Raw genomic sequence first — 24569 nt, forward strand, 5'->3', positions numbered from 1 at the left:
TAATATATATTTAGTCATTTTCAAACGGTAAAACAAATACTATTTTCATTAATACATTTTACAAATTTAAATTTACTTTTTAATATTTTATTAAATATTTTATTTAAATGTATTTTTATTTAATATCACATTTTATTAAATCATTTTTTGATTAAATTTATCAAATATTATTAATTTATAATTAATTACTTTAAGTAAATAATTAATCCTATATAACTAAATTATATTTTTAAAATATTATCATTAAAATGATTTTTTAATAATACTGTTTTTATTATTTTTTAAGAGATATTTATTTCTTTTAAAACATGCTTCAAATTATTTAAAGAGTAACTAATATTTTTATATTCTCATTAACATTTATTTCTATTATTTATTTTTTCACAATTTATTAAAACTAAATGATTTAGTCAACAAATAGAAAAACTAATTAATATCATTGAATTTTCTTTATTTAGAAATTATAAAACAAGAAATCATAAAATTACTTTTACATAATTTATATTACATAATGCTAACTTATTCATTCTACATGAATTAAGTATTAAACTAAATCTTTGATTAAATAATCAATATTGTTCTATTTTTTGATTAACTCTTGTAACTTCTGTCTTATAAAAATATTTTTTATTTAAATTATTCCATTATGAAAATTATCTAAAAATTTTATTTTATCACAGATAATAAGTATTTTCTTCACTTATTAAGTCTTCTAAGATTAATTATTAAATTAAATTTTTTATTGAATCATTTATATTTTTGTTCATATTTAAATTCTTAATTTGCTCCTTTATCTGTTTTAATTTAATTCCTACGAAAATTTGTGTTTTTAGGAATTTTCTAAGTTAGTTGGAAATCATATAACTTAGATTATTTAAATATTTTTATTTTAGCAAAAAAAAAATAATGAAAATAAAATTTTAGATTGAATATGATTGGAATTGTAAAAATGAATGATTATCGCATGTATATTTTCATACATGAATAGAATATATATTTATACAATCAAATATTTAATGAGGTATAGACATTTTTGTATTGAAGTATGAGATAAGATTTATTTATATATGTATATATTGTTTATTTAAATTGGTTGGTTTATTGTTTATAATTTGAATATCAAATAATTTTTGATCAATCGATCAAAGTAAATTTATTTTTGTTGCTATTAATTTTCGGAAATGAATTTTTTAATCAAGCAGCATTCATTTATTCAGGTTATTTTTGTTTTAAGCTTACAGCAGGTTTATTGCAGAATTCTCTGTAGATTTCGATTCTGCTTTTTCCTTTGGTTTCAATAAATTCTTTCTTGTAGTAGATAAGGAACAAGAAGGTAATGGCTGCAAAAATAGCAAAAGTACCACCAGCCTTAATGTATTAAGCCATGTAAGGGAAAATAATACCAATAACGAGAGTGAAAATCCAAAGAACACAAGTATTGATTTGTAATGCCTTTTATTCTAACATTTCACCTTGATAAGCCCAAACTAAAGGACCTTAACTCAAAGAGAAAGCAATCAAGAATAAGCAAATAGCTAAGAAACTAGGAATGAATAAATCGAAAGACAATAAGATAGCGATTAAGGCCAAAGAAATGACCAAAACAACAGTTCCCCAGAGCATCATAGGTCTTCTTCCCTTCTTGTCAACAATAAATACACTGACTAAGCAAGCGAAGAATTAGATGAATCCCAAACCAATAGTATAGTAATAAGCGTTGTCAGCTTGGTTGGCATCTTCGAAAATTTAATTAGAATAGAAGTTGACACCATTAATGCAAGTTAATTGTTAACCAATACACATCAAAAGACCTAATAACCATCTTCTTTTGAAACTTTCCTTAGCATAGTTGTGTTCTTCAGAGCCATTTGATAAATCATCACTAGCACGGTGTTCGTTCTTCTTTTCTTTATTGGTTGAAGAAATATCGGAGTTGGTGGCAGGGTTAGCAGGTTAAGCAGGATTTTATGCCTTTTCAATATCAACTTTGTTTGAAGAACCAGAAGTAGCATTGACTTATTCTTTAATCAACTCAATTTAGATATCGATTTCAGATTCTTCTCTGTAAATTGATCTAAGGAAATTCTTTAAATCATCTAACTTTCCTTATTTATATAGTTCGCAAGGAGTATCGTATCTGAAAAACAAGATAAAGTTAATGAATCTAAGAACTGTAAAAATGACTGGGAAACCAACAACAATTCTCCAGTTAACCTAATTATCATATGTGGGATCATCGATTAAAGCTTACTTACTAGGAAGAATCAAACCAAGCAAGAAAACAACGCAGATACCAAAGCAAATTAAAAGTTAGTTAATGCAACCTGTGACACCTCTTAATTAAGTGGGAGAAACTTCAGCAATAAACGAGGAAACGTAAGTACAGTTCAAACCAATGATTAAACCAGCAAGGAAACGACCAACGATTAAATTAGCGACATGAGTGTCAACAAGTTGGATAACGCAGGCAACAATTGTCAAGATGTCAAGAAGCATAGAAGCTTTACGCAAATTGTTCTTGAAAATCTTTAAGACATTGACAGCAACTGGAGCAGAGATAATGCAACCAGCGGCTAAAGAACTTGTAATAAGTGAAGGATATAGAGTTTCTTTATCAGTTCCTCTCCAACCATTCAAACTGATGATGACTAAATTATTATAAAATTATATTTAATATCATTTTATTTTTTTAATATTCAAAATTAATTCATTATTTTCCAAGTATCTTTTAAATGTTTTTATCATTGAATATTTAATTTTAAAAAAGCACTCTTTCTTGAGAATTCATATAATTTTAATTTTTAATACTCAAGAGCGTTTGCATATTTATTTGCATTTTTTTTTTTTGAGATTTTTTGGAAGTAGGAATAAAATAATTTTTTTGTAATTACCTTGAGAAGCAGAATTGTATGTGGCAATGTTGTAACCAAAGTAGAGACTTGCTAAGCAAATATTTGAAGCCATAGCAAAGACTCTAGGCTTGTTAATGTTAATTTATCTATCCATTTGGAATATTTAAAGCAATTAAGCGATATTGATTTTATTTCTTGAGGAAATATTTGAATTCTTAGTTATATTTGAGGTACTATTTATTAATATGTAATTTTTATTTTATTTAAATTATTATATTATGCTATAGAGTTTGAGTCAATTTTTAAAGTTAAGATAGTAAAATTATACATATTTGTACTAGCGTTGATAATCGAAATCAAGTTATTAAAAATAGCATCAGTTATCTAGTATTTCTTAGTGTTTAACGAATCTGATGAATTACTAATTAATTCAAAGTCTGGTTTAAAATTTATTTACAAACATTTAGACAATTTAATAGTATTATACAGCTTGATTTTACACTTTTTTTTTATTAAAAAGTGTACTTCTTGATGTAATTTATATTCTGAGGGTTGTTTGTTTATTGCCCAACTCCTTTTTTAGAACTAGAATTTTTATGTGCGTATTTCGAAGTTTTTTCGAAAATATATGAGAATAGCTCAACTAAAATAGTTAAGTTTGACTTATTAAATTAGGTATGAATTAAATATCTAGTAACTGAGAAAATATTTATTTGATATCTTATCTATCAATACGCACCATTTAATAAATTAATATACATGGTTACTTAAAATATAGAGATTTCCTTTAAATGGTAAAATGCATCCCTTCAGTATGTCTACAATTTATATGTTTAGCAGATATATTTTGAAAGAAGAGCACAAAAATAGAAAAATGATCATGAAATTTGAATTTAATTGATATTTAAAAACAAATATACTAACTGTATAACTAAGAACGCCATATTGATGATTATTAATAAGCATAAAATTTATATGTTTGAGCTTAAAATTAATAAAAAAGCAATTAATTTATCCTTGCAAATTAAGAAATTTAATGCACTATATTTATAATTTAGTTTTTTAATTCTTTAATGTAGGCTGTCAGTAAGACTTTTGAGAAAGCATAATGAAAGAAGCCAAAAAGGACTAAGACACGTTAATTACAGTGATTTGAGGTAAGTATCAACAAAAATGAAATTACCATCTTTGATCTAGATGGATATCAAACAAATTTTAATAATTTAGAGCTGTGATATGGTCTACTATTTATTAAGTCTTCATTAGAACGGTAAATTTTTAGACAATGATGCTTGAACATTAAATTAATTATTAAATACAAAATCTTTAACGATTTTAAATTTGAAAATGATGGACCAATAGAATAATTAAAATAAAATGAGTCATAATTAAGTATTTTACAAAGATATTTCATATAATATTAAAATTCATTTTTAATTTTCCTGTGTAAGAAACATTGAGCGCTTACATGATTTTCTTAGACATTAATTTAAAATTAACCTCTATCTTTTTTAAATAGAGCCATCTAAATAAATTAGCCTTATCTAAATATATAATTTGAAGTCATTTTGCTACTAATTTTTTCTAATTATTGCGCAATCTATCTATTCTATCTTTTTTTACTGCATAATAATTTACTGAAAATTTTAAATTTCTTAGTAAAGGGTCAAGTAAATAATTACAATCTATTTTTAAAAGCGTTTGAAATACATGATATATAGATATAATCTAAAATACCCACTGATAAATTATAATCTTAATCTTATTATACTCATCCTTTTTAATTTAATTTAAGTATTTGCTTTTTTAAAACATTTGAATCACATAAGGGACTATTATAAATGAACCATTCTCAAAATAACCACATAATACTCAAATAGAGTTTTATGAAAAGTATAAAAGCGTCTTCTGGCTTTAGATTAGATTATATTTTATCTGTATAATAATGAGATATAATATTTAAATTTATGTTCATATTACGCCATAAATTAAGAAGAAATTATTAAAAATCTATCTAGAACAAAAAATACAGTTCTAAAAAGACATAGATGGTATCACTTAAATTAATAAGATTTACATAATATACAAAATGAAGTACTATCTAATTTATTGTAAGCCAGTTTTGATTAATTAATTCACTCCCTCTAACAAACAACATTAATTGTAAATCATACAAATATTTTGTTATAATATTTATCTTTGACATATTATTGAATAAAATGACCACAATTATTTTTCTTATATTTCTATGCTTATATGAATGTTTTTTATTTCTCATCTCTTGGATATCATTTCAATAAAAAGCCATTATTTATTTCAAAGGAATAAATAGTCATTTGTCTATTTACTTATATTTTATTCTACAAGCTAAAATTATTGGCTCACTATTTATATTTTATCCCAATATACTGTTTAATCGAATACTTACGAATAAATAAATATAAATATGGTATGTTTTATATGATTATCTCTTATGTAAATTTAAATCTTTACTTAATAATATTAAATAAATGCATTCATCCTTGTCTTTTTTTCTACTAATTATAATTATTAAATTAAAGACCTATCTTCTCCCACCATCGAATTAAGTTCATAAAAAATAAAAATGGTTTCATATAATAGTTTTTGTGATATTTTCAGCTGCTATTGATAGAGCACCGATACTATTTTTATACAACTAAATATGACCAATAATATTCATTGGTTGCTAAAAATTTTTGCCTAAATTAAATCTGTAATAATTAAATGTAAAATTATTACGTACTAATAGTTTTACAAAGTTTAATTTTCAAACACTTATTGCATACAGGTTTGGTATAAAATAAAATTAATTGAAATTATTTTGTCATAATTAGGATAAATATTAAAATATTAACTAAGAAGTCATAAACAAATACTTGCTTACTTGTTTTTTATGGATAATATTGCTTATTTAAAAATTTATTAATTTTCCCAATGATAACAACAAATGCTTAATAATATCAAACTACCTAATTTTCATGAAATTTAAATGAATCAATTGAATATAAAAGCATTCTAAATTATATATAGAAATGACTATTACGAATAGATATTTCCTTTTATAGCTTACATAATTTTGATAACTATCAAAAAATAGTTATACAACAGCAATAATTTTTATTTATTTCAAAAATTTAATATCAAATTACTCTCGTATTATCCATATATTCTCTTTTGAACTATTTGCTTATTTATCATTTTTATTCATGTATTTAATAAAATAATATTTTAATTAAAAAAGAAAAACAAATAATTTTAAATTCTAAAGTCTATTTTTGTAATGCAAATAAAATTTATTTCATTATGTTTTTTTAATAATTGGTTTCAACTAGTTTCATATTCTATTCTTAATTAATTATAAATAAAATATTTTTAAATAGCTTTTTTATATAGACTGATTGAAACTTGCAAAAATTCTTGATTTAATTATATAAATTATGTATACTAATGAGCTGTTATTGGAATTAAGATAATCAAATTTATTTTACTTCTTTTTTAAATAGGATTTAAATATATAATTATTTATGAGTGAATATGCCAATTAATCGTATTTTCTTAGTTATTTTGATAATTTTTTTTAATTAACCAGAATTTAAAGTCTTGGTTGGATTTTAATGATGATTTTTTTATTATGAATACATTTTAGCTGATTTTGAGTATAATTTTGAGTAATAATTTCAAATGCAGTCATCAGTCTCTATTAATTTGAAGCATGAAAGATAATAAAAAATATACATGAGAATAACTAGGACTAAAAAAAACTCTTTGAAAATTTAATTTACATCATTATTAACTTTTTTTAATTAAAATAGAAACTTATTGTTTTTAAAGTAAGTAAATTAGAAAGTAAAAATGTTTTGTTTTAGAAATTAAGACTCTATTCTAATACTTTTTTGTAATTCGAATGAAATAATAAATTTAACTTAAAATTTAATCAACTTTGGTTATTCAAGAAATTATATACAAAATTTAAAAAATAAAAAAGTAGTATAATTAGTATCATTTTATTCAAAAATAAATATGTATGGTATGGTATTGGTTTGTTTTAACAAGAAGTAGAAAAATATTTATTCATAAATGAGGAATATATATTTAGTTTTAGAGAAAAAAAAGTTAAAATTAACAAATAAAGCACTATTTAGATTCTTATAGATGCTTAAACATAATAATTGCTATTTAAAAATAAATAATTTTATTTTAGCTTTTATTATTTATTTATTATTTTATGGTTAAATTTTAATATAAAAATAGATTTTTATTTTATTAAAAACCAAAAATTTTTAAATTTTGACCAAGATGAAAACCAGTCAGAATATTATTTATAATTAAAGAAAACATAATATTAAATAAATTGATAAAAGAAGAATAGATGCAATATATAAAATATTTATGTAAGTAAATAAACATACATATAAGTAAGATAATTAAAATAGACATATTTATTTAAATATAATTTAACTAAGTTTTTTAAATTTCAAATTTAAGACCAATATAGTCCATCGCAATCTCTGTAAACATTTATTTTTTATTCATTTACACGCTTTCTATCAACTAGAATCCAGACATCTTCATTAAAATCACTTTTAAATCTATTAACAATTCCTTCTTTATAGTATGATACATTAATTTATTTATCAGATGTTTCTTAAATTTGATGGGCAAGCTCTTCATAGATTTCGTTAGCAATTCTAATTTTCTTAAAGTGCTTCTTTAAAATTATTCCAACAATAATTAAAGAAACAAGGGTTAAGGAACTTATAGCTATGCTTTTTTAATTATTTTTTATTAATTGCTTGCACTTGCAAAATATAGTAAATCTAAGTCTTGAAGATGTCAAAGTTTATGATTCTTAATCATATTTGAATCCTAATTTTTCTTGATTTTCAGTGCTTACTAAGAACTTTTCTAATATCTTCTTTTGTTAAGCAACGGCTTTTTTATCAGCCAAACGTTGTTAAAGCTCTTCAAGCAACTAAGCTCTGCTTATTTTGATTACTTCTTCTTCCTCTTTTTGCTTTTAGTCAATATCACTTTCCTATGCAAAGCACATTCTATGACCATTATCGTATTGTATTTGTGTTATTTTTTCAATTATGAAACTCTCTGAGCTGCTTATTAAATTTGGATTTAGTTTGCACTTATAACCTTCTTAAATGAATCCATCGTTGCATTTCATGACATAATTTTTACATTAAGCATTTTCAGGACATACAATGCATTTAGGTGTATCATATTTAACCTCATTTTTGCAAAACTTGGGAGTGTTAGATGCAACATAATCCAAGGAAACCATTACAAAAAAGACAAAAACGCAAAAATAGATGAAGTAAAGTGAATAATTGATTTTAGATGGATTATAAGTTAGATTCTCTGTATCTGAGTATTCTTTAACAATTTTTGAAAATATTTTCTTGTAGTCTTCTTTGCTTTAGTTTACTAGTGAATATTTAGCTTTGAGCATTTCTTATTTTGACATGCCTGCACTTTTGTTAGAAGTATTTGATTTATTAGAAGAAAAGATACTTCCAACGCTTTTATTAGATTGAACTCTTTAGTTATTGCTTACTATTTTATTGTTAGTGTTATGAGTATTTGTGTTAGAGGATATTTGTTAATTAGCTTTATTGTTTTAATTTATGATATTGTTGTTCTTTGAGCTATTGCTACTGTCGCTATTAAACTAAATACTATTTTTTTTAGATATTTCTGTAGGTTAAATTGCATTCTTATCTTATTTATTATTCTAAGTTTGTCTGAAGACGAGTTAATCACCTCCTATGTTAACAACATTATTCTTATTAATTTGCTATTGTGGTGAATTTGCTTATTATAGTTGGTTGGGTTTAGATATAATCTAGTATGTATTATTTATTTTATTTCCTTCACTTATATTTTTAGGTGGAGCAGCTTACTAAATGTTTGGTTTTTAAATTTATTTCTTTAAGCTATCCTTTGCTTCCTAGTTATTTTTGAAGGGATTGTAATCTAGAATTTAGACATCATCATCTTTTTTATTAGCATTCTATGAGTTTTTCTTCTACTACTATTCAAGCCATTCATTTTTTTATGCACCTGCTAAATTTGGAGGTATAACTGCTTCTTTAGGAGTAGTTGTATTTGAATTGCTACCTTTTATTGGTTATTTATTCTAAATCTTGTCTGGGTTCTTAATTAAGTCTAAAAAATTGACAGGTTTGCTCATTTTTATAAATAAAACAGATTTTCTTTCTTATTAGCTAATTATCCTTGATAAATTTTTTATAAATATAATAATTATTCTTTTTAGAATGATTTAATTTTTGTTTTTGAATTTCTATTAAAATATGACTCCAACTAGTAAATATTCGCTCCAATAAAATTTCTATTCATTTGATTTGAAATTGAATTGATAATCCTAGGAGACATTTCAAATATTATAAAATTTCTCACATAAAACTGAATTAGAGTAGATTATCAAAAGTAAAGATATTTTATCATTTCCTCTTTCAGCTTTTAAAAATAAAAATCGATTTTCTCTAAAATCTCAAAATAAAAGAACAAAAGTATCTAAATTACTAAAATCATGTTAAAACTTTAAGAAAAAAACACAATAAGTTAGGTATAACAGATAAAAAGCACTCAATATTATTTTTGCTATTTTTTTTATTATAAATGAGAAAAATTTACTTTAACTGAAAATAATTTTTTAATTAATTATCTTTGTATTCATTCTTATAATTTTAGTATAAAAATATTCAAATAGAAAAATACTTTGGTTGTTAATATAAATTCTTTAAATAATTCAGATTAAGATCAGATATACTTGATATTTCTATCTTTAGTGATAGTAGATTGTCATCAAAAATAAAGATATTTAATGAAATATTTTTTCATTCCCTCTTTAAATAAAAATGGAAATCTATTTTCTCTAAAAATCTCTAAAAGAAATTAATAAAAAATAATTTTTATGACTAAAATTATACTAATTATGCTAGAAACAAAGACAAAAATAAGAAATATCATCTAAAAAACACAAATGATGAGTTTTTGTAATTTTTTTATTTTTAATCAGTTTATTTGATAATTATTTTTAATCCAACTTCTTAGACTAATTAATTTTTACTATTCTATCAAAATTTTATTTAGAAGGAAAACTATTTTAATTTATTCTAGTTGAAAAATTGATTTCAAAAATAAAAATAAGATTTTGTATATTTTAGTGAAAGGTACTTATAAAAATTACTATGGAAAGTATTTTGAATTTTAATATAGATTCTTTAAATAATTCTAAGCTAGATTAAGATCAGATATGCTTGATATATCTATCTAGCTTTAGCAATTGTAGACTGGTTCATAATTGCATTAAAAAAATAAATTAGATTAATTAAGTCTAAAAAAAATTTGATCAGTTTTTAAGATAAATTAAAAGATATGAGAGTAACTAAATCTTTTCTTATATTTAATATGTACAAAGACTACATGAAATTTAATAAAAAACTTCTAAAAGCTAATTACAAAGGGACGTACCTATTTGAAATCTTGGTAGACGAAGAAAAAAAAGCATACCAATATTATTTAATTGACTTCGATAACTTAAGCGTTACTTGGCAAGAAACTCCATTTGAAAAATATGATGTTAAATTCAGTACAGATGATGCTATAATGCTTAAAATAACCAACAAATAAGTTAATCCTTCAAAGCTAGTAGCTGAAAAAAAAATAAAAGCAGAAGGAAAATAAGAATATATAAGTAAACTTACCTCAGACTTTTTCCCTACTGTACCCAAGCTCTGAAGAAGCTACATAATAAAAATCAAATAAATTTTTTATTAAATGTTGATTACATTTATTAAAATATTTGCTTTTAGTCTTTATAATTAACTCTGTACTTGCACTACAAGTTTGGGAATAAACTTTATTTTAGAAGAAAATGATTTGATAATTGATATAAAAGCAAAAATGTGAATATATTTATTTAAGTATTAAATTTATTTTTCATTAATAAATGATTAAAAATTGAAAGATAAGTTAATGTTTTATCAACATATTCTTAATTAAATTATTTAAATAAAAACACAATTCTTTTTAAATTCTTTTGATACTTATTATAATTTAATACAAACAAAATACACTATAATAATTTTAATGAAAACATAAATAATAACACTTTTAAATTAATTAATGGTAAGGGAGGATGCTTTATTTTAAAAGAAGAAGATATAAATTATGAGCTACATTTTATTATTATTGAATAATATATGATAATAATTAATTAATTTATATAATAGTTAAATTAAATACTCAAAATAGTTTATTAGTTTTCAGTAATTGTTGGTCTGATAATTCATTTAATAATTATTTTATTATCTATTTATCATGTTATTGTTGTTAATTTTATATTGATTTGGAGGTAGCTAGCTATTTTATTACATTATTTTCTAGTTGTTATTCATGTTAAGTGCTGATAGCGCTTGTGATTATCTAGGGTGAACTTACCCAAATATTCCAGCACTACTACTGCTATTAAAAATTTATTTAGGAGGGTTGTTAAAATTAGTACCATTTATATTTGTAGAAGAAGGAATAGAAGATGAAGAAGGAATAGTTGAGTTGTTATTACTATTAAAATTGCTTACATTATTGTTGTTATTTTTGGCAACTCGTATTTCATTGACATTTCCTGTAGCTGCTTTACTAAGTTAATTTCCTTGAGGAGTGTTTTCGTTGTTTAAGTTTTAAATACTTTTTCTCAACTAATTTTATTATTCACTCGTTTATTATGCAACCACTTTGTTTTTTTGAACTCCTGATTCAGTTAAAAGTTAATTTTATTAAGGCTATTGCTGATTTTTACCAACTTATTGCATTAAATCCTTAAATTTATTTTCTATATCTTGTTAATCTTTATCATTTCCTTCCTCGAAAATGATCCATCTTTCTCTTTGTCCATTTTTCCATTCTCCCTTTTTCTTTTAGCCATTTGAAGTGAAAAAAGTACCTTTTCCATGCTGTTTACCATTTTTCCATCCACCGATATATTTTCTTCCATCTGGCCTTTAATTAATTAAATTATTTATATTTAAATTTACTTATGCACATACTCAATTTACCATTCAAATATTCCGAGTCCATCCTTTTTATCATCTTTGTACTCACCTATATATCTCCTCCCATCAATCCATGTAAAAATTCCACGGCCATTCATTTTATTACTTCTCCATGTACCTGTGTATTTTCTCATATCAGGCCAGATGTAAGTTCCTTGTCCTTCAATATCATTGTTAGAGAATTCTCCATCATAGCGAGATCCGTCACTCCAAGTAAATGATCCAAAGCCATCCTTCATACCAACTTTGTATTAGCCTTTATAAGTGGCGCCATCGCTCCATGTTTCTATACCTTTTTTTAATATGATGAAAGGATTAATTAAATAGAAAATAAAATTTTTTTTGCTTTCAAAAAACATATTTTTAAATTTCTTGTAATTTTTAGAATAATCAATCAAATATAAATTTTTAGAATAACTTTAATGTAAATCTGATTTACCTTCACCGTGTTGAAGATCTTCATACCATTACCCTTCATATTTAGAACCGTCTTTGTGAATATAAACACCATAACCATGAGATTTATGATTTTTCCATTCTCCATAGTAAATATCGCCATTAGCATGGACTAGTCTTCCATAACCGCAAGCTTTATCAGCAATCCAATAGCCTTGATAAATAGAGCCATCTTTCCAAACTTAAATACCTTTACCATATTTTTTATCGAAAGCCCTTTTATTTTTTAGAAAGAATTATCTAAATAAGTCAAAAATAAAGATGTTAATTACCATTCTCCAATATAAATTGCTCCATTTTCAAGGAGAACAGGATTTCTAAAGTAACGAGAGTTAAAATCATCAGTGTCTTGTTCAGGATAAGGCTTATCAAATTCAAACTAAGAAACTTTTGAGAATTTTGATAGATGTTTTATAGAAAAATCAGCCAATAGTTAATCCACTTTTTTATTGTAAGAGTCAATTCTGAGTTTTGTAAATTTTCTACGAGCAAGCCATCCTCTCAAAAGAGATTGAATTTTAACGATATTGCGATATAAAACGAATTCATAATTTTGCATTTTTTGGTTTCCTACTTTTTAAATTGTTCCATTATCTCTAGGTAGAGGTTTTTTATCAACTTATATTTCATATTAGCTTCCCTCTAAAGATTTTACACATGCTCCACAATTAGCTTAACCCATTTTATAAAATTTTTATTGCTTAAAGTCTACTTATAAATCTATTGTTTTTCAAATTATTTATTTGTTTGTTTTTGTTAAACAATCTGTTTGTTTTAAAAGATCTATATTAATTATTAATTAATTACTATTTTGAAAAATAAAGATCAAAATATGAATATGTGTTTTTGCATGTGCTTTTATAAATTTGCAATCTTTAATAAGTTTTTCTTTGTTCGCATTTTTGAATAAATTAATAGAAATAATTTCAAAATTGATTTTTTTTTAAAAAGAATTGGTAATTTAACATCTCTTTTTTTTCTCTTATGTATAAACTATCTCTAATACCTAAAAAGAAAGCCACTTTATGAATTTCAAATAATTTATTATTTGTAAAAAGAATATTTTCTCCTTCTAAAGTTAAGTTGAGATTGTAGAAATTCTAGATAGATATTTTTACATTAAATTCTAAAACATAAATTAAAATATCTAAAAAATTAATTATTTCATCTAAATCTTCTTCAATTTCTAAATCTTAATACTACTTGTTTACCAAAGCAAGTTTTTATATGAAAATTTTATTTTGAAGAAGACAAAGCTTTTAGATTAAATTTTCATTAATTTATCAACATTTTATCAAAATTTATTAATTAAAGTGTTTCACATTTTAAAATAATTAGCTAATTGAAATAGCAGGTTTTATTAATTAAAATATTTCACTTTTTAAAGAAGTAAAAAGAATCTTAGCTGCTAAAAATTTTGAATGAAATTGAATAAATTTTTACCTAGTTTTGATAGAGTTAAACAAATTAAAAATAAATTCAAATTTTGATAAAGTTGAAGATATCAAAAATAAATTAAAATTGAGATATAATGAAAGCAATTTTCAAAGAATTTTAAACACAAAATATATAAAATGCAGATAAATTATATTGGTTGATTGATTTTAATAAATTAGCGAAAATATTTTTAAAATTGGTTTATTTAAATTGTTTTTAAATTTACATTTTTATAATAATTAATTTTATTTCAAGAATATCAAATATTAGAAAGAGTTATTAAAGTAGGATGATGATCTATAAGAAATCATTAATTTTTAAAACATTTTATTTCATTAAAGATTTAATTAGGATCATTATTATCTGACTCCCTGCAATGTTTATTTAAGGAAAGAGTTTTTACCAGTAATGTTTTTCAACATGTTAGAATTAGGTCCAGAGCCAAATGTTTCAATGAGCTTCTTGTCGATGTTTTTCTTAATAATCACTTATGGTGATCTGTCGCTGACATTGGTTGAATCAGTTGATTTCTCTTGTTGATACAAGGTATAATATAGCTCTTAAACATTTCTTACACTAACTTCAAAGGCTATAAGATAGTATTTAAGCTTTATTTTTTTGGAAGGATTTTTATAGAAAGATTGGACAAATTTACAATGAGCATCTAAATTAGAAAAGCCTGTCTAAGCAATGGCATATGTGAGAATGGAAATGATACTTTGTTCATCTAGTGAAGTGTTGAAAGTTCTTCCATTCTGCTTGTAGTATTCGGTAATGCACTTTTGGATACTTTCGCATGCCAGAATTATTGATTTAAATTTACCAGTTGGGGTAGTACTATTTTTCATTTGATGAATGTAATCTATGCACTTTTAATAGGGATTAACTTTTTATTGTTATTATTATTATTATTCAGCTTCACCACCTTAGTTCTATACTCCCTATACTTAATCAGAATTAAATATGGTAGAATTACCTCTAAGAGGATCATTTTATTAATAATATTGCATAACTTGCATTTTACTCTTGTTGTTTACTTTAAGTTCAAAGATTATATCTTACTCTTCATCATTGTTTTCTATATCAAATTCATCTTCATCATCTTCTTATTTTTTACCCTTTTCTTTAGCTTAAGGCTAAGAAGGTTAAATTAGAGGACTAACGAAAACCTATTAATGTGAGCTTTATTTGCTTTAGAAGTTGCTATCGATAGTGTCTGTGAAGCTGCTAGATTTGGAATACTTATCGCTGTTAATAGCATTCTAATCTGATATTTTTTGTGCCTATAACTTTGGCTAAGGCTTATTACATGTTGAGTAGCTTTTATCATTTTATTCTTCTAATTCTTCTTTGATTGATCCAAATCCATCAGAAGAGATAAACCCTTAGCTACCAAACAATCTTCTTGTTTCTTCATCAAGAGACAAATGTGCAGGAATACCAAACATCTAAGGAGTTAATCTTGAACGATCAATTGAGCTTATCAACTCCCTGTCGTCAGGGATTACCAACTTAATCAGCTCTATCAATATTTTTGGAATTTTTTCATTTTAGAAGACTTTGGAAATAACAAAATTTTAGAAATTGTGGTAGGAAAAAAGCTATTTAAGATCTTCGTTCATAAAAACATTTTTTTTATAATGAATATCATAATATTATTTAATAACTTCCATATAAATTTTAACAAAATATTGGAATTCCCTTATTGCATTTTTGTAAATTTTGAAAGCATCAATCATTGGACTGTATTTTTCTTCGCTGCTGAATCTATAGGAGCTGATATTATTGTAGAGGTAGTTACTTTCTTATCCATGTTATAGTTGATCTAAGGGAACTACTTAAGGAGCTTAATTTTGTTCTATTTGCTACTAGAATTAATCTTTAGGGATTTCTTAACTCTCTGTGGGGTTCTAGTTTGTGTTAAGAGTTTCTTCCTATTTCTTCTTTTGAACCTCAAGCTGCTCGCGATATTATTTAATTTATAGAGAGTATCTTGCGTAAAAAGAGGTAATAAAAAGTTATCTTATTTAGAAAAGAGTAAAATTGTGATCATCAAGATGCTAGCTTATGCGTGTGGTGCATTCAAAGTAAAATTAAAGATTCTTTTTCTGAGTGTCAGGATCTATATCTTTAATCATCGATCCATGACCTGCTCTGAGTCCTTGGAACTAATTTTCGAGCATGTATGATGGAAAAGAATTATTATGAACATTATGATTATAATTTGTTGGAATGTATCCAGATATATTAGTAGGATCCTCTTTTTGTAATTTATTTTAATTAATATTGTTTGTATTGCTATTGCAACTTTAATAGTTAGACTAGTCATCGTGTCTGTGAGATCTTTTTTGACCATCTGGAAAGTTATTTACAGGAGTTGGATTGCTTAAAAGATCTGATTTAACGCTTTGAAATTCATTCTCGTTGGTTAAATTTGAACTACCAAAATGCTTTTCAGAGCGCTTATGAGATGATTCGGACCCTCTTATTTAATTGTTTTCTCCTTGATTATGGTGTAAGTGAGCATTTTTTTGGTTCTAAAATGCAAAATTATTTTAGTTCTAGTTTGGATTCTATGTAGTATCTAAATCGCCTAACAAATTATTCATATTAACCTCAGGCTCTTCTTAAACAACTATTGGTCTTTCGCTCATTATCTATTTTATCTCTTTAGGAATTAAAAAATAATTTAATAAAAGCCCAATTTATTCAACAAATTAAAATTTGCTAAAATTTTTTCTTAATAAAATAAATTTTCTCATTTTTCCTTATAAATTCTAAATTTACTTTTCAAATTTGCATTAAAAACATCATCGTATTCCCCTCTATAATCCCTTTTTCCTTTCATTTCAGATATAAGTTTGCCTTCGTATGCCCAAGGTATGTTGCTCAAAATCATTTTATCACACTTTGAATGAAAAAACCTAAGCCAATTTGGCTTTTTACCCTATTTTATAAAAAATGAAAATTAATAGTCTTTTGAAGTACTTTAAAGCAATAAATATTATCTAAATCCATAAAACATTAGCTAATCCGCTACAGACTAACTTAAATTAATGGTAAGTAAATGTTGCATTTAGTTAATTAATAAACTAAGATAATTTAGTTTGCATACTTTTTTAAATTAACAGGACAGACAATTTGACTCTTTTACTATTCTTAACTCTTCATAATTCGAGTAATAACTACTTGAGCTGTTATCTAATTCGGTGCTGACAGACTACTATGATAAATCACGTCTATCTTTTAGCCTTTGCTTAGAATTATTTGTCCCCATTTTTATTATCTTTACTTATTTAAAGAAAGTATTTTTTATTCTATTTATTATTGTTATTTAATTTTTTTTGATCTATCACCAAGAATTTATAAATATTTATGCATCAAAAAAATACAAAATTTTTTTGATTTATCTTTATAATGCGATATAGTTAGTTATTGTAAATTTTTTAACATTTGTTTAATAAGTTGATTAAATTTATGTGATTTATAAGCACTTACTATATTTTTATATGTTTTACATTTTTTTACAAAAATTTAAAGAAATTCTTTCTGTAGTTGATCTTATGCAGATTTTTGATCTATTGATCGATCCATTGCTTGCTTGAGCCCTGCATACTTTATTTAATCTAATTTTCTTCAATAAAATTAATTGACTTTACTCTTTACAACTCTTTTGGAATGCTTATAGAAATATATTTAAGAGAGAAATTCTCCACTCAATTTAAAAAAAGAAATTAATTATCTACAAATAATTAACTCAACCTAAATTATAATAATATGATAATCAAAATACTTTATTCAAAGTAAATTATTGTAGACACTTTTAAAAAAGATACATATTCCAAAATATAAAAATTAATTACTTATATAATTTAATAAGCATAGAATTTTCTTTAAAAAAAATCTATTTGACCGAAATTTACCGATCAAAATTAATAAAATACTCACAAGAAGTTTAATTTTAAGTATCTTAAAATATATTAATAATATATTAAAACTTAAATATCATTAATCTTTCTTAACTTGTTGTTAATGACGAGCAGGAGTGTTCTTCCAGTAGATGAGTAATTGAGCGAAAATGGTTCCATTTAAGATAACAGCTTCGAAATTATTGAGCTAATATTATAATAATTAAAATATTATTTTCTTTTAATACTTAAAAACTAATGAATAATTACTAAGACAAAGAAATCAGGAGCTTCAGTGAGAACAGTGAAAGTTCTAGCAATGCAACCAGAAAGATTCAAGAAAACTGTAAAAGCAGCAAGTTAACCAGTGCTTTTGTTCTTGAAGTTGGAATAAATTTGAGGAGCTCTTCCGAAGAAAACTATTAAAAAAAAATAATTGTTAAATTTCTATTTTATTTTACTGATTAAAATATTTATTTGAAAATAAAGTCTTACATAAGACCATGTTGATGATCATAGCAAAATCGTAAAGCTTAGTGGGAGCAATCTATAAAAGGAGGGGACCAGCTACAACACCAAAAACTATGTATGTACTTAACAACTTAACAAGGCTGAAATTCTTTCCATAGACGTAAAAGAGAGCCATAATGATAATATTTTAGATAATAATGAAGACGTTTTCACCATATAAACTGAAACTATTTTGCTTGTACAAATTGTAGCTGACTGTGAAGAAGTATAAAAATGTCTAATTTTATGATAAATAATATTTATTATTTCAAGGATTAAATAAGGCTTTTAAGCATTTTTTATAATGTAGTTTATATTTAAGTCCTTCATATATTAATTTATTTATTAATTTTATTTAAAATATTAATATCTTTTATATAGCTATAACTACCAATTTTATAAATAATAAATGATATTACTTCAGAAGCAAGAGCAGGGAATGATAAACCTTCAACTGATTTATTCTTAACAATCTTAAGGATCTAGGGAACCTTCAAGATAGTAGAAAAGACTACAATACTAGTACCAAGGATCTTAGATAAAGTCTATTTGAATAAAATATAAATTTAGCATTCAAATTATGTTTTTTTATCTATGATCAAAATTCAAATGAAACTAATTTATAAGGTATGATTATTTACAAACTTGATGCAAGGAACGTTCAAGAAATCATTCTTAGTGAAAAAGGTGTCAAAACACTCTTCAGTGAAAATAACAAACTTGTATTTTCTGGTCTATAGATGTTATTTAATATAAATGTTAGTTAATACATCGCTGATTTGAGCATTTAAGAAATAAAAAATAAATTATTTCATTCATTAAATGTAGTTTGTAATAGATGAATTTATTACATCAGGGGCTTTGACTCCAGCAGCCATGACAGTGCAAACTAATATTGCAAGAACTAAAATTGATTTGTTCATATCTATTTATCTAATTTCCTAACTCCTAATTGATTATTTTTTAACTTTTTAATTTAGTTGAAAATTTATTCTTTTCTTAAATTATATAAAAAAATCTGCTTTTAATTTATCTGTATTTAAATCAAACTAGTTGTATCAAAAATGGCTTATCAATCAATTAAAATTTAATATTGAAGTAAATTTGTGTATTAATCAAATTTTGTTAGACTTATTTAATAAACGTTTGTATCTTTGATAATATATCATTATCATTTCAACGCGTAGCACTAAATTATTCGATATGTGCTATAAAAATGATGTAATTAAAAGTGTTTCGCTTATTTTGTTTAATTATTCCATATTTTTATCATTAAAATTCAAATTTTGCTAAATAAAGCAATAAGCAATCTTCTATTATTTAATTTATTTTCCATTTTGTGTAATTTATGATTAACATTATACATGATTTACATATTGAATATTAAAATCTAAATTTTTTAATTAAGGAAAATAAATTTATTATGAAGATTTAAAAGAAAAGAAGATTTTTGCAAAATTTTTGTTTAGTTTAATTGGATTTGAATAGAAAATTTATTACTTTTAAAAAAATTAAAGTTCTTACAATATATTTTGAAATATCATATTATTTTAAATTTATTTTGAACTATATTTTCTTCAAATAAACATTAAGTAAGCTAGTAAGAAATTATTCTAATTAAAATTTTTAAGTCCCTAATTTCAAAGAATTTTACAAAAATTAAATTAATTTCATACAAATTCTAATTATTTAAAAATTTTTGTGAATAAAAAAAGTTTATTCTTTTGTTAATCAAGAATTAATATTGTTAAAATGATTAATTCTTAGAATTTTTAAGTTTGTAAATTATTTTTTATATTAATTAAGCTTTACAATAAATATTCTTCAAAATAAAAATAATTTATTGCAAAGATAGTTCAATTTAAAATACATAAATTAAAAAACATTTTATAGGATTTATTAGAATAAAATTTATTTTGTGGCCATTTAACTACTTGATAAGTCAATCAATCCTATTTAGCAATATATAAAAAAAGAAGTAGTTATATATTTCAATTTTTAGATTTACATATTATATTTTTTATTAACTAAGAAGAAAAGATTAAATAATGAAAATAAAAATAAGAATCTCTTTATAATTTTCTGATTTGATATTAAATAAATCTAAAATTATATCATTTAGCCAAGTTTAAAGTTTTAGTTTTAAAAGTACTTTTAAATATCTTATGAGTTGAATTTCATTAATTTTTGTATTTAAAAAATGCTATTAATTTTGATGGTTTTATTTTAATTAATTTAAAATAATTAATAAATAGATTTAAACCCTTCTTAAAAACTGGAATATCTAATTTTTAAATTTAGAGTTTAAAAATAAAAATGATTTAATAGAAAAAATAGTTTACAAACTTAAATGACGTAACAACTAACAAACTGGCAATTTTATCATTCAAAATTTAATTTTGATAACAAAAATAGTTTCTATCCTCTTCTCATGCATCACATACTGACATAGAAATAAATATAAGGTTTAAAATACTAATGAATACATTTGCTTTTTTATTTTTTATTTCAAAACAATACTTTTTCTCTCTCTAAATATTAAAATAATTAAAATTTTTTTTAATTTTAACTTTATTCTAATTTTAATTATTAATTTTAATTTGAAAATTTTATTTTAGGTTTTAATTTTTTTTAAGCTGATTAATTAATAAAATATTTTTCCATTATTGAAAAGCAATAATCATAATTATTCTTAAAATTTTGATTATTTAACTTCTGCTCTATAAAAATGTACCAATATCAAAAATTTGACACTATCCTTAATGTAAATAGAATTATTTTTTTAATTATTTAATTGTTAATTATTGACGCTGATAATATTATACAAGTTTAAACTCTTTTATTTACACTTAATTAATTTTTCATAAAATATTTATTTTCATTTATTTTTAAATTTTATTTTTAAGCACTTAAAAATTTTTTAAATCTATTTTAAATAAGTAACCTTAATTTAGGTGATTAATAATTATCAAATTTGGGTTTAGCTCTAACAAATTGCTCTTAAATTACAACTTTATCGCTTTAATTATGGTAAACGATTGATTAGACATTCAAATTTACATTATTATATTCATAAGAATTAAGCAATTTATTATTATTATTATTAAAGTTGGTTTGTTTGTTTGTTGCATTTTCTTATTTGCTTAATTTTCATTTTTCACTTTGATTTAGAAATTATTATTTGATGGATTAAAAGTTAAAATTAAATTGGACCAGAAGGTGTATAGAGTCTAAGTCTTTTATTAACAAAATATAACTCTCTTTCAAGTCTATCACTAAACCTTGTGTAAAAATATTTAGTTTTTAGTTAAAATTACAATTTTTACAAAATTAATAAAATAAAATGCATTTATCAGTTTGCTTTTTATTCCCTCAAATTCATTTTTTTATTATTTCAATAGGTAATTCTGCCTTTTTTCGATTATTTATTTAACTAATGCAATATAACTCAAATTATGTTTGAATTATAAATTAAAAGTGGAAATAGAATCTAGCATTAAGGTATTTCAGATATAGGTTAGGCATTAGTAAAATGTACTAATCTAGCATTTTTGACACTCATAGTAGAGTAAAAGTTTTTTTTATAAATTAATTAGTTTGTTTATTTATTATAAAATAATTTGGTGATCTTTATTTAAAATTATATTTGCATTCTTAAAATTGCTATTATAGGACAAAAATAATAGGTTTTAAATGTATTAAAAGTTAGAATTAAATAGGAGATGAAGGCATATCTAATTTAGGTTAAGCTTTAGAAAAATGTATTAATTTAACGAAATTAGTACTTGGTATTGGGTAAATAATTTCTTATATATATCAAATAAATTATAAATTCGGCGTTTATTATTAGTAAATAAGAATAAAAAAAGAGATTTAAAGTATTAAGTTAAATATAAAATACTTTCAATATTCCGCAAATATCATTTGTTTGTTTCTGAAAAAATTTTAGTCTTCATTACATTTTTTTTGTTTTTCTCAAAATAAACTAACAATTTTCTAATAAAATAAATAGTTGGAATAAAATTGGGCCATAAGGTGGATAAAACTTGAGTTCTTCTTTAGCTAAGTGCTCTCATCTAACAAGTTTAGAACTTTTATTACAGTAAATTTTTTTCAAAATTTTAATGTAAAAATTGTAGAACATGTTACAAATAATTGTAAATTATATCAGTTTAAATAAATAAATAGTTTATTTTATAATTTTAACAAGTAGAATAGCATTAATAAAAAAATAGGAAATTATGTATTTATTAAATTTCCAAATTAAATTTTTATTGAATATGAAAAAAAATTTTTATGGACTAAATATTTTACTATTTTTTGATTTTTTAATTTATTTCTTATTTATAATATATTTATTATAATGTTTTAAAAGTAACAATTAAATAGGCCCATAATGTGTATCAAATTTAGGTTTAGATTTAACAAATTGTTCTAATCTCTCCACATTAAAGCTAAATATTAGGTTATAAGCTTTAATATTTTTGCAATCAAATTAATAATTTTATATTATTCAAATTTTAAAAGTAAAAATAAAATTGGATCTTAGGGAGCTTCAGATCTATGTGTTGGTTTCACAAAATTTACCTAACTTAAAACCTTATCTCTTAACTTATAGTAAGAAAATAATTAAATATATGATTGATTTCTTATTTAGGAAATTAATTTATTTTCATTTAAAAAGGAAAAATTTAAACTTTTTACAAATTTTTTGCATAAATTTATATTTTAATTTTCCAAATAAAATAAGCTTTTAAATAATCTAAAATATTTAAATAAATTCTTATTATTGAAAAGAGATAATCAAATTTAATCTTAAGGTGTTATAGGTTTAGGATCTGCCTTAGGAAAGTGTACAAATATCTCACATTTGACTGTTAATATAAAGTAAAAAAAAGATAATTTATGAATTATATCAGATTTTTGAATTTAAAAAATTATTAAAGGAATTTTAATTTTATATATATTAATCTAAATAATATATTAGTTAGAACTAAATAAGTGATGAAGATATAATTGATTTTGGTTCTAAATTGTCTAATTGCACTAATCTTCATTTTTTGAGTCTTTTTCTCTGGTAAAATAATTTATGTGTTGATTTAATATAGTAATTATTATCAAATAATCCACTAAGCTTGCTAAATTTATTTACAGTTTAATTATTTGTTTATTTAATTTTTTCTGTTATTATTATCAATTTTAGTATTTTCATTATTTTTTTTATTTTTTATTAAAAAATAAAGTAATTTAAATTTGAAGAGTACATCAGGTTTAAATTAAATTTTAAAATGCTGTAATAAAATTTCAACTTTAACACTCTACCTCAGGTAACTTACTTCATTTTGATTGAGTTTTTTCTTTTAAGGGAAATATTTTAAAAATATTTATTGAAAAATATAAGCAACAATTTAATTTGCAATGAAAATGTATCGAGTTTAGGCTTAGCTTTAGCAAATTGCTCTAATATCTAAACTTTGACACTTAATTTAGAGTAAAAACAGTATTTTTATTTATTTTTACTATTTTTTGAGTTATAAAAATACCATAATATTTATTCTTAACTAATATTCAACCTTATAAAAATGAATACTTATTTAGTAAAATTTTACCTGAATATAATAGTTATAATCAAATAGGGAATTTGGGTGCAAAAAATTTAATTTCTGGTTTAGTAAAGAGTGCTCATCTCTTAAAATCATTACTTTATCTTCGGTAAAAATATTATTCATTTTTGAAAATGTTTGTAATATTTAATCAAATAGTTATTAAAATAATTTTTAAATAAAGTTACAATTAGGTTGATGAACTGCAAAAGAAGAAATTGAAAAAATAGATAATTAAAGCCAAGAGATTAGTTATTAATTTTGCATTTTTATGATAATATAAATAAAATTATATTGTTTAAAATAGAAAATAAAAATAAATAAATAAAAGTTAAAAAAAATATTTTATATTAGTGCTTTGAGTCTATTCTTGTAAAAACAAATAATCGCTATTTTTACATATTTTTGTTAAATTTTTATATGATAAATTATTTATTTAACTGTTTTAGGTTTTAAAATATTTATTGAAAAAATGATTATATGACAGTCATTTTATATGTTTTTTTTTCTTTCTTAAATCAGAATTTATCAGATAAACCTTTATTTTAACTAACATCAAACATAGTGTGTTAATTTTTTATATAAAAAAATTAATTTTGCTACAAATTAATAAAGTTTAATTAAAATTTTTAATTTTAATTAAAATTTTTTTGATTTTCAATATTAATTAATATAAGGACTAAAATCTATCTATGA

At 22.5% G+C, this 24569-nt stretch overlaps 8 protein-coding genes across 8 annotated transcripts; 3 read left to right on the forward strand and 5 right to left on the reverse strand. All coding sequences in view use genetic code 6, as the record gives it.

The window, feature by feature from the left end:
• Positions 1–1194: 1194 nt before the first annotated feature.
• TTHERM_00540260 (MFS transporter) lies at positions 1195–3006 on the reverse strand (the record flags this gene model as incomplete). Its single annotated transcript, XM_001007951.3, has 2 exons — positions 1195–2648; positions 2892–3006. 2 exons carry the CDS (start codon positions 3004–3006, stop codon positions 1195–1197), a joined length of 1569 nt encoding a protein of 522 aa, XP_001007951.1.
• Positions 3007–3611: 605 nt separating this feature from the next.
• TTHERM_00540270 (hypothetical protein) lies at positions 3612–4148 on the forward strand (the record flags this gene model as incomplete). The annotated part of the gene is made up of 2 exons (XM_001007952.1): positions 3612–3664; positions 3932–4148. 2 exons carry the CDS (start codon positions 3612–3614, stop codon positions 4146–4148), a joined length of 270 nt encoding a protein of 89 aa, XP_001007952.1.
• A 3199-nt stretch (positions 4149–7347) lies between these two features.
• TTHERM_00540280 (Man1-Src1p-carboxy-terminal domain protein) lies at positions 7348–9075 on the reverse strand (the record flags this gene model as incomplete). The annotated part of the gene is made up of 1 exon (XM_001007953.3): positions 7348–9075. One exon carries the CDS (start codon positions 9073–9075, stop codon positions 7348–7350), a length of 1728 nt encoding a protein of 575 aa, XP_001007953.1.
• Positions 9076–10283: 1208 nt separating this feature from the next.
• On the forward strand, positions 10284–10646 carry TTHERM_00540290 (SCP-2 sterol transfer family protein; the record flags this gene model as incomplete). The annotated part of the gene is made up of 1 exon (XM_001007954.2): positions 10284–10646. The coding sequence occupies one exon, from the start codon at positions 10284–10286 to the stop codon at positions 10644–10646; it is 363 nt and encodes a 120-aa protein (XP_001007954.2).
• Positions 10647–11173: 527 nt separating this feature from the next.
• On the reverse strand, positions 11174–13097 carry TTHERM_00540299 (MORN repeat protein; the record flags this gene model as incomplete). The annotated part of the gene is made up of 4 exons (XM_001470677.1): positions 11174–11906; positions 11963–12251; positions 12399–12631; positions 12688–13097. The coding sequence occupies 4 exons, from the start codon at positions 13095–13097 to the stop codon at positions 11174–11176; spliced, it is 1665 nt and encodes a 554-aa protein (XP_001470727.1).
• Positions 13098–14205: 1108 nt separating this feature from the next.
• On the reverse strand, positions 14206–17129 carry TTHERM_00540300 (IQ calmodulin-binding motif protein; the record flags this gene model as incomplete). Its single annotated transcript, XM_001007955.3, has 3 exons — positions 14206–16520; positions 16640–16799; positions 16968–17129. The coding sequence occupies 3 exons, from the start codon at positions 17127–17129 to the stop codon at positions 14206–14208; spliced, it is 2637 nt and encodes an 878-aa protein (XP_001007955.2).
• A 728-nt stretch (positions 17130–17857) lies between these two features.
• TTHERM_00540310 (PQ loop protein) lies at positions 17858–19193 on the reverse strand (the record flags this gene model as incomplete). The annotated part of the gene is made up of 6 exons (XM_001007956.1): positions 17858–17968; positions 18031–18179; positions 18256–18508; positions 18690–18815; positions 18912–19004; positions 19122–19193. The coding sequence occupies 6 exons, from the start codon at positions 19191–19193 to the stop codon at positions 17858–17860; spliced, it is 804 nt and encodes a 267-aa protein (XP_001007956.1).
• Positions 19194–20525: 1332 nt separating this feature from the next.
• Positions 20526–24173, forward strand: TTHERM_000540329 (kinase domain protein). Its single transcript, XM_012795602.1, has 16 exons — positions 20526–20625; positions 20686–20735; positions 20945–21034; positions 21211–21300; positions 21467–21556; positions 21749–21838; positions 21976–22065; positions 22283–22372; positions 22646–22735; positions 22798–22887; positions 23068–23157; positions 23258–23347; positions 23514–23597; positions 23672–23761; positions 23893–23982; positions 24058–24173. The coding sequence occupies exons 1-16, from the start codon at positions 20587–20589 to the stop codon at positions 24146–24148; spliced, it is 1344 nt and encodes a 447-aa protein (XP_012651056.1). The 5' UTR covers positions 20526–20586; the 3' UTR covers positions 24149–24173.
• The last annotated feature ends 396 nt before the right edge of the window (positions 24174–24569 follow it).

Source organism: Tetrahymena thermophila (genome assembly GCF_000189635.1).
Source record: "Tetrahymena thermophila SB210 genomic scaffold scf_8254807, whole genome shotgun sequence".
In the NCBI taxonomy this organism is placed as follows: Eukaryota; Ciliophora; class Oligohymenophorea; order Hymenostomatida; family Tetrahymenidae; genus Tetrahymena; species Tetrahymena thermophila.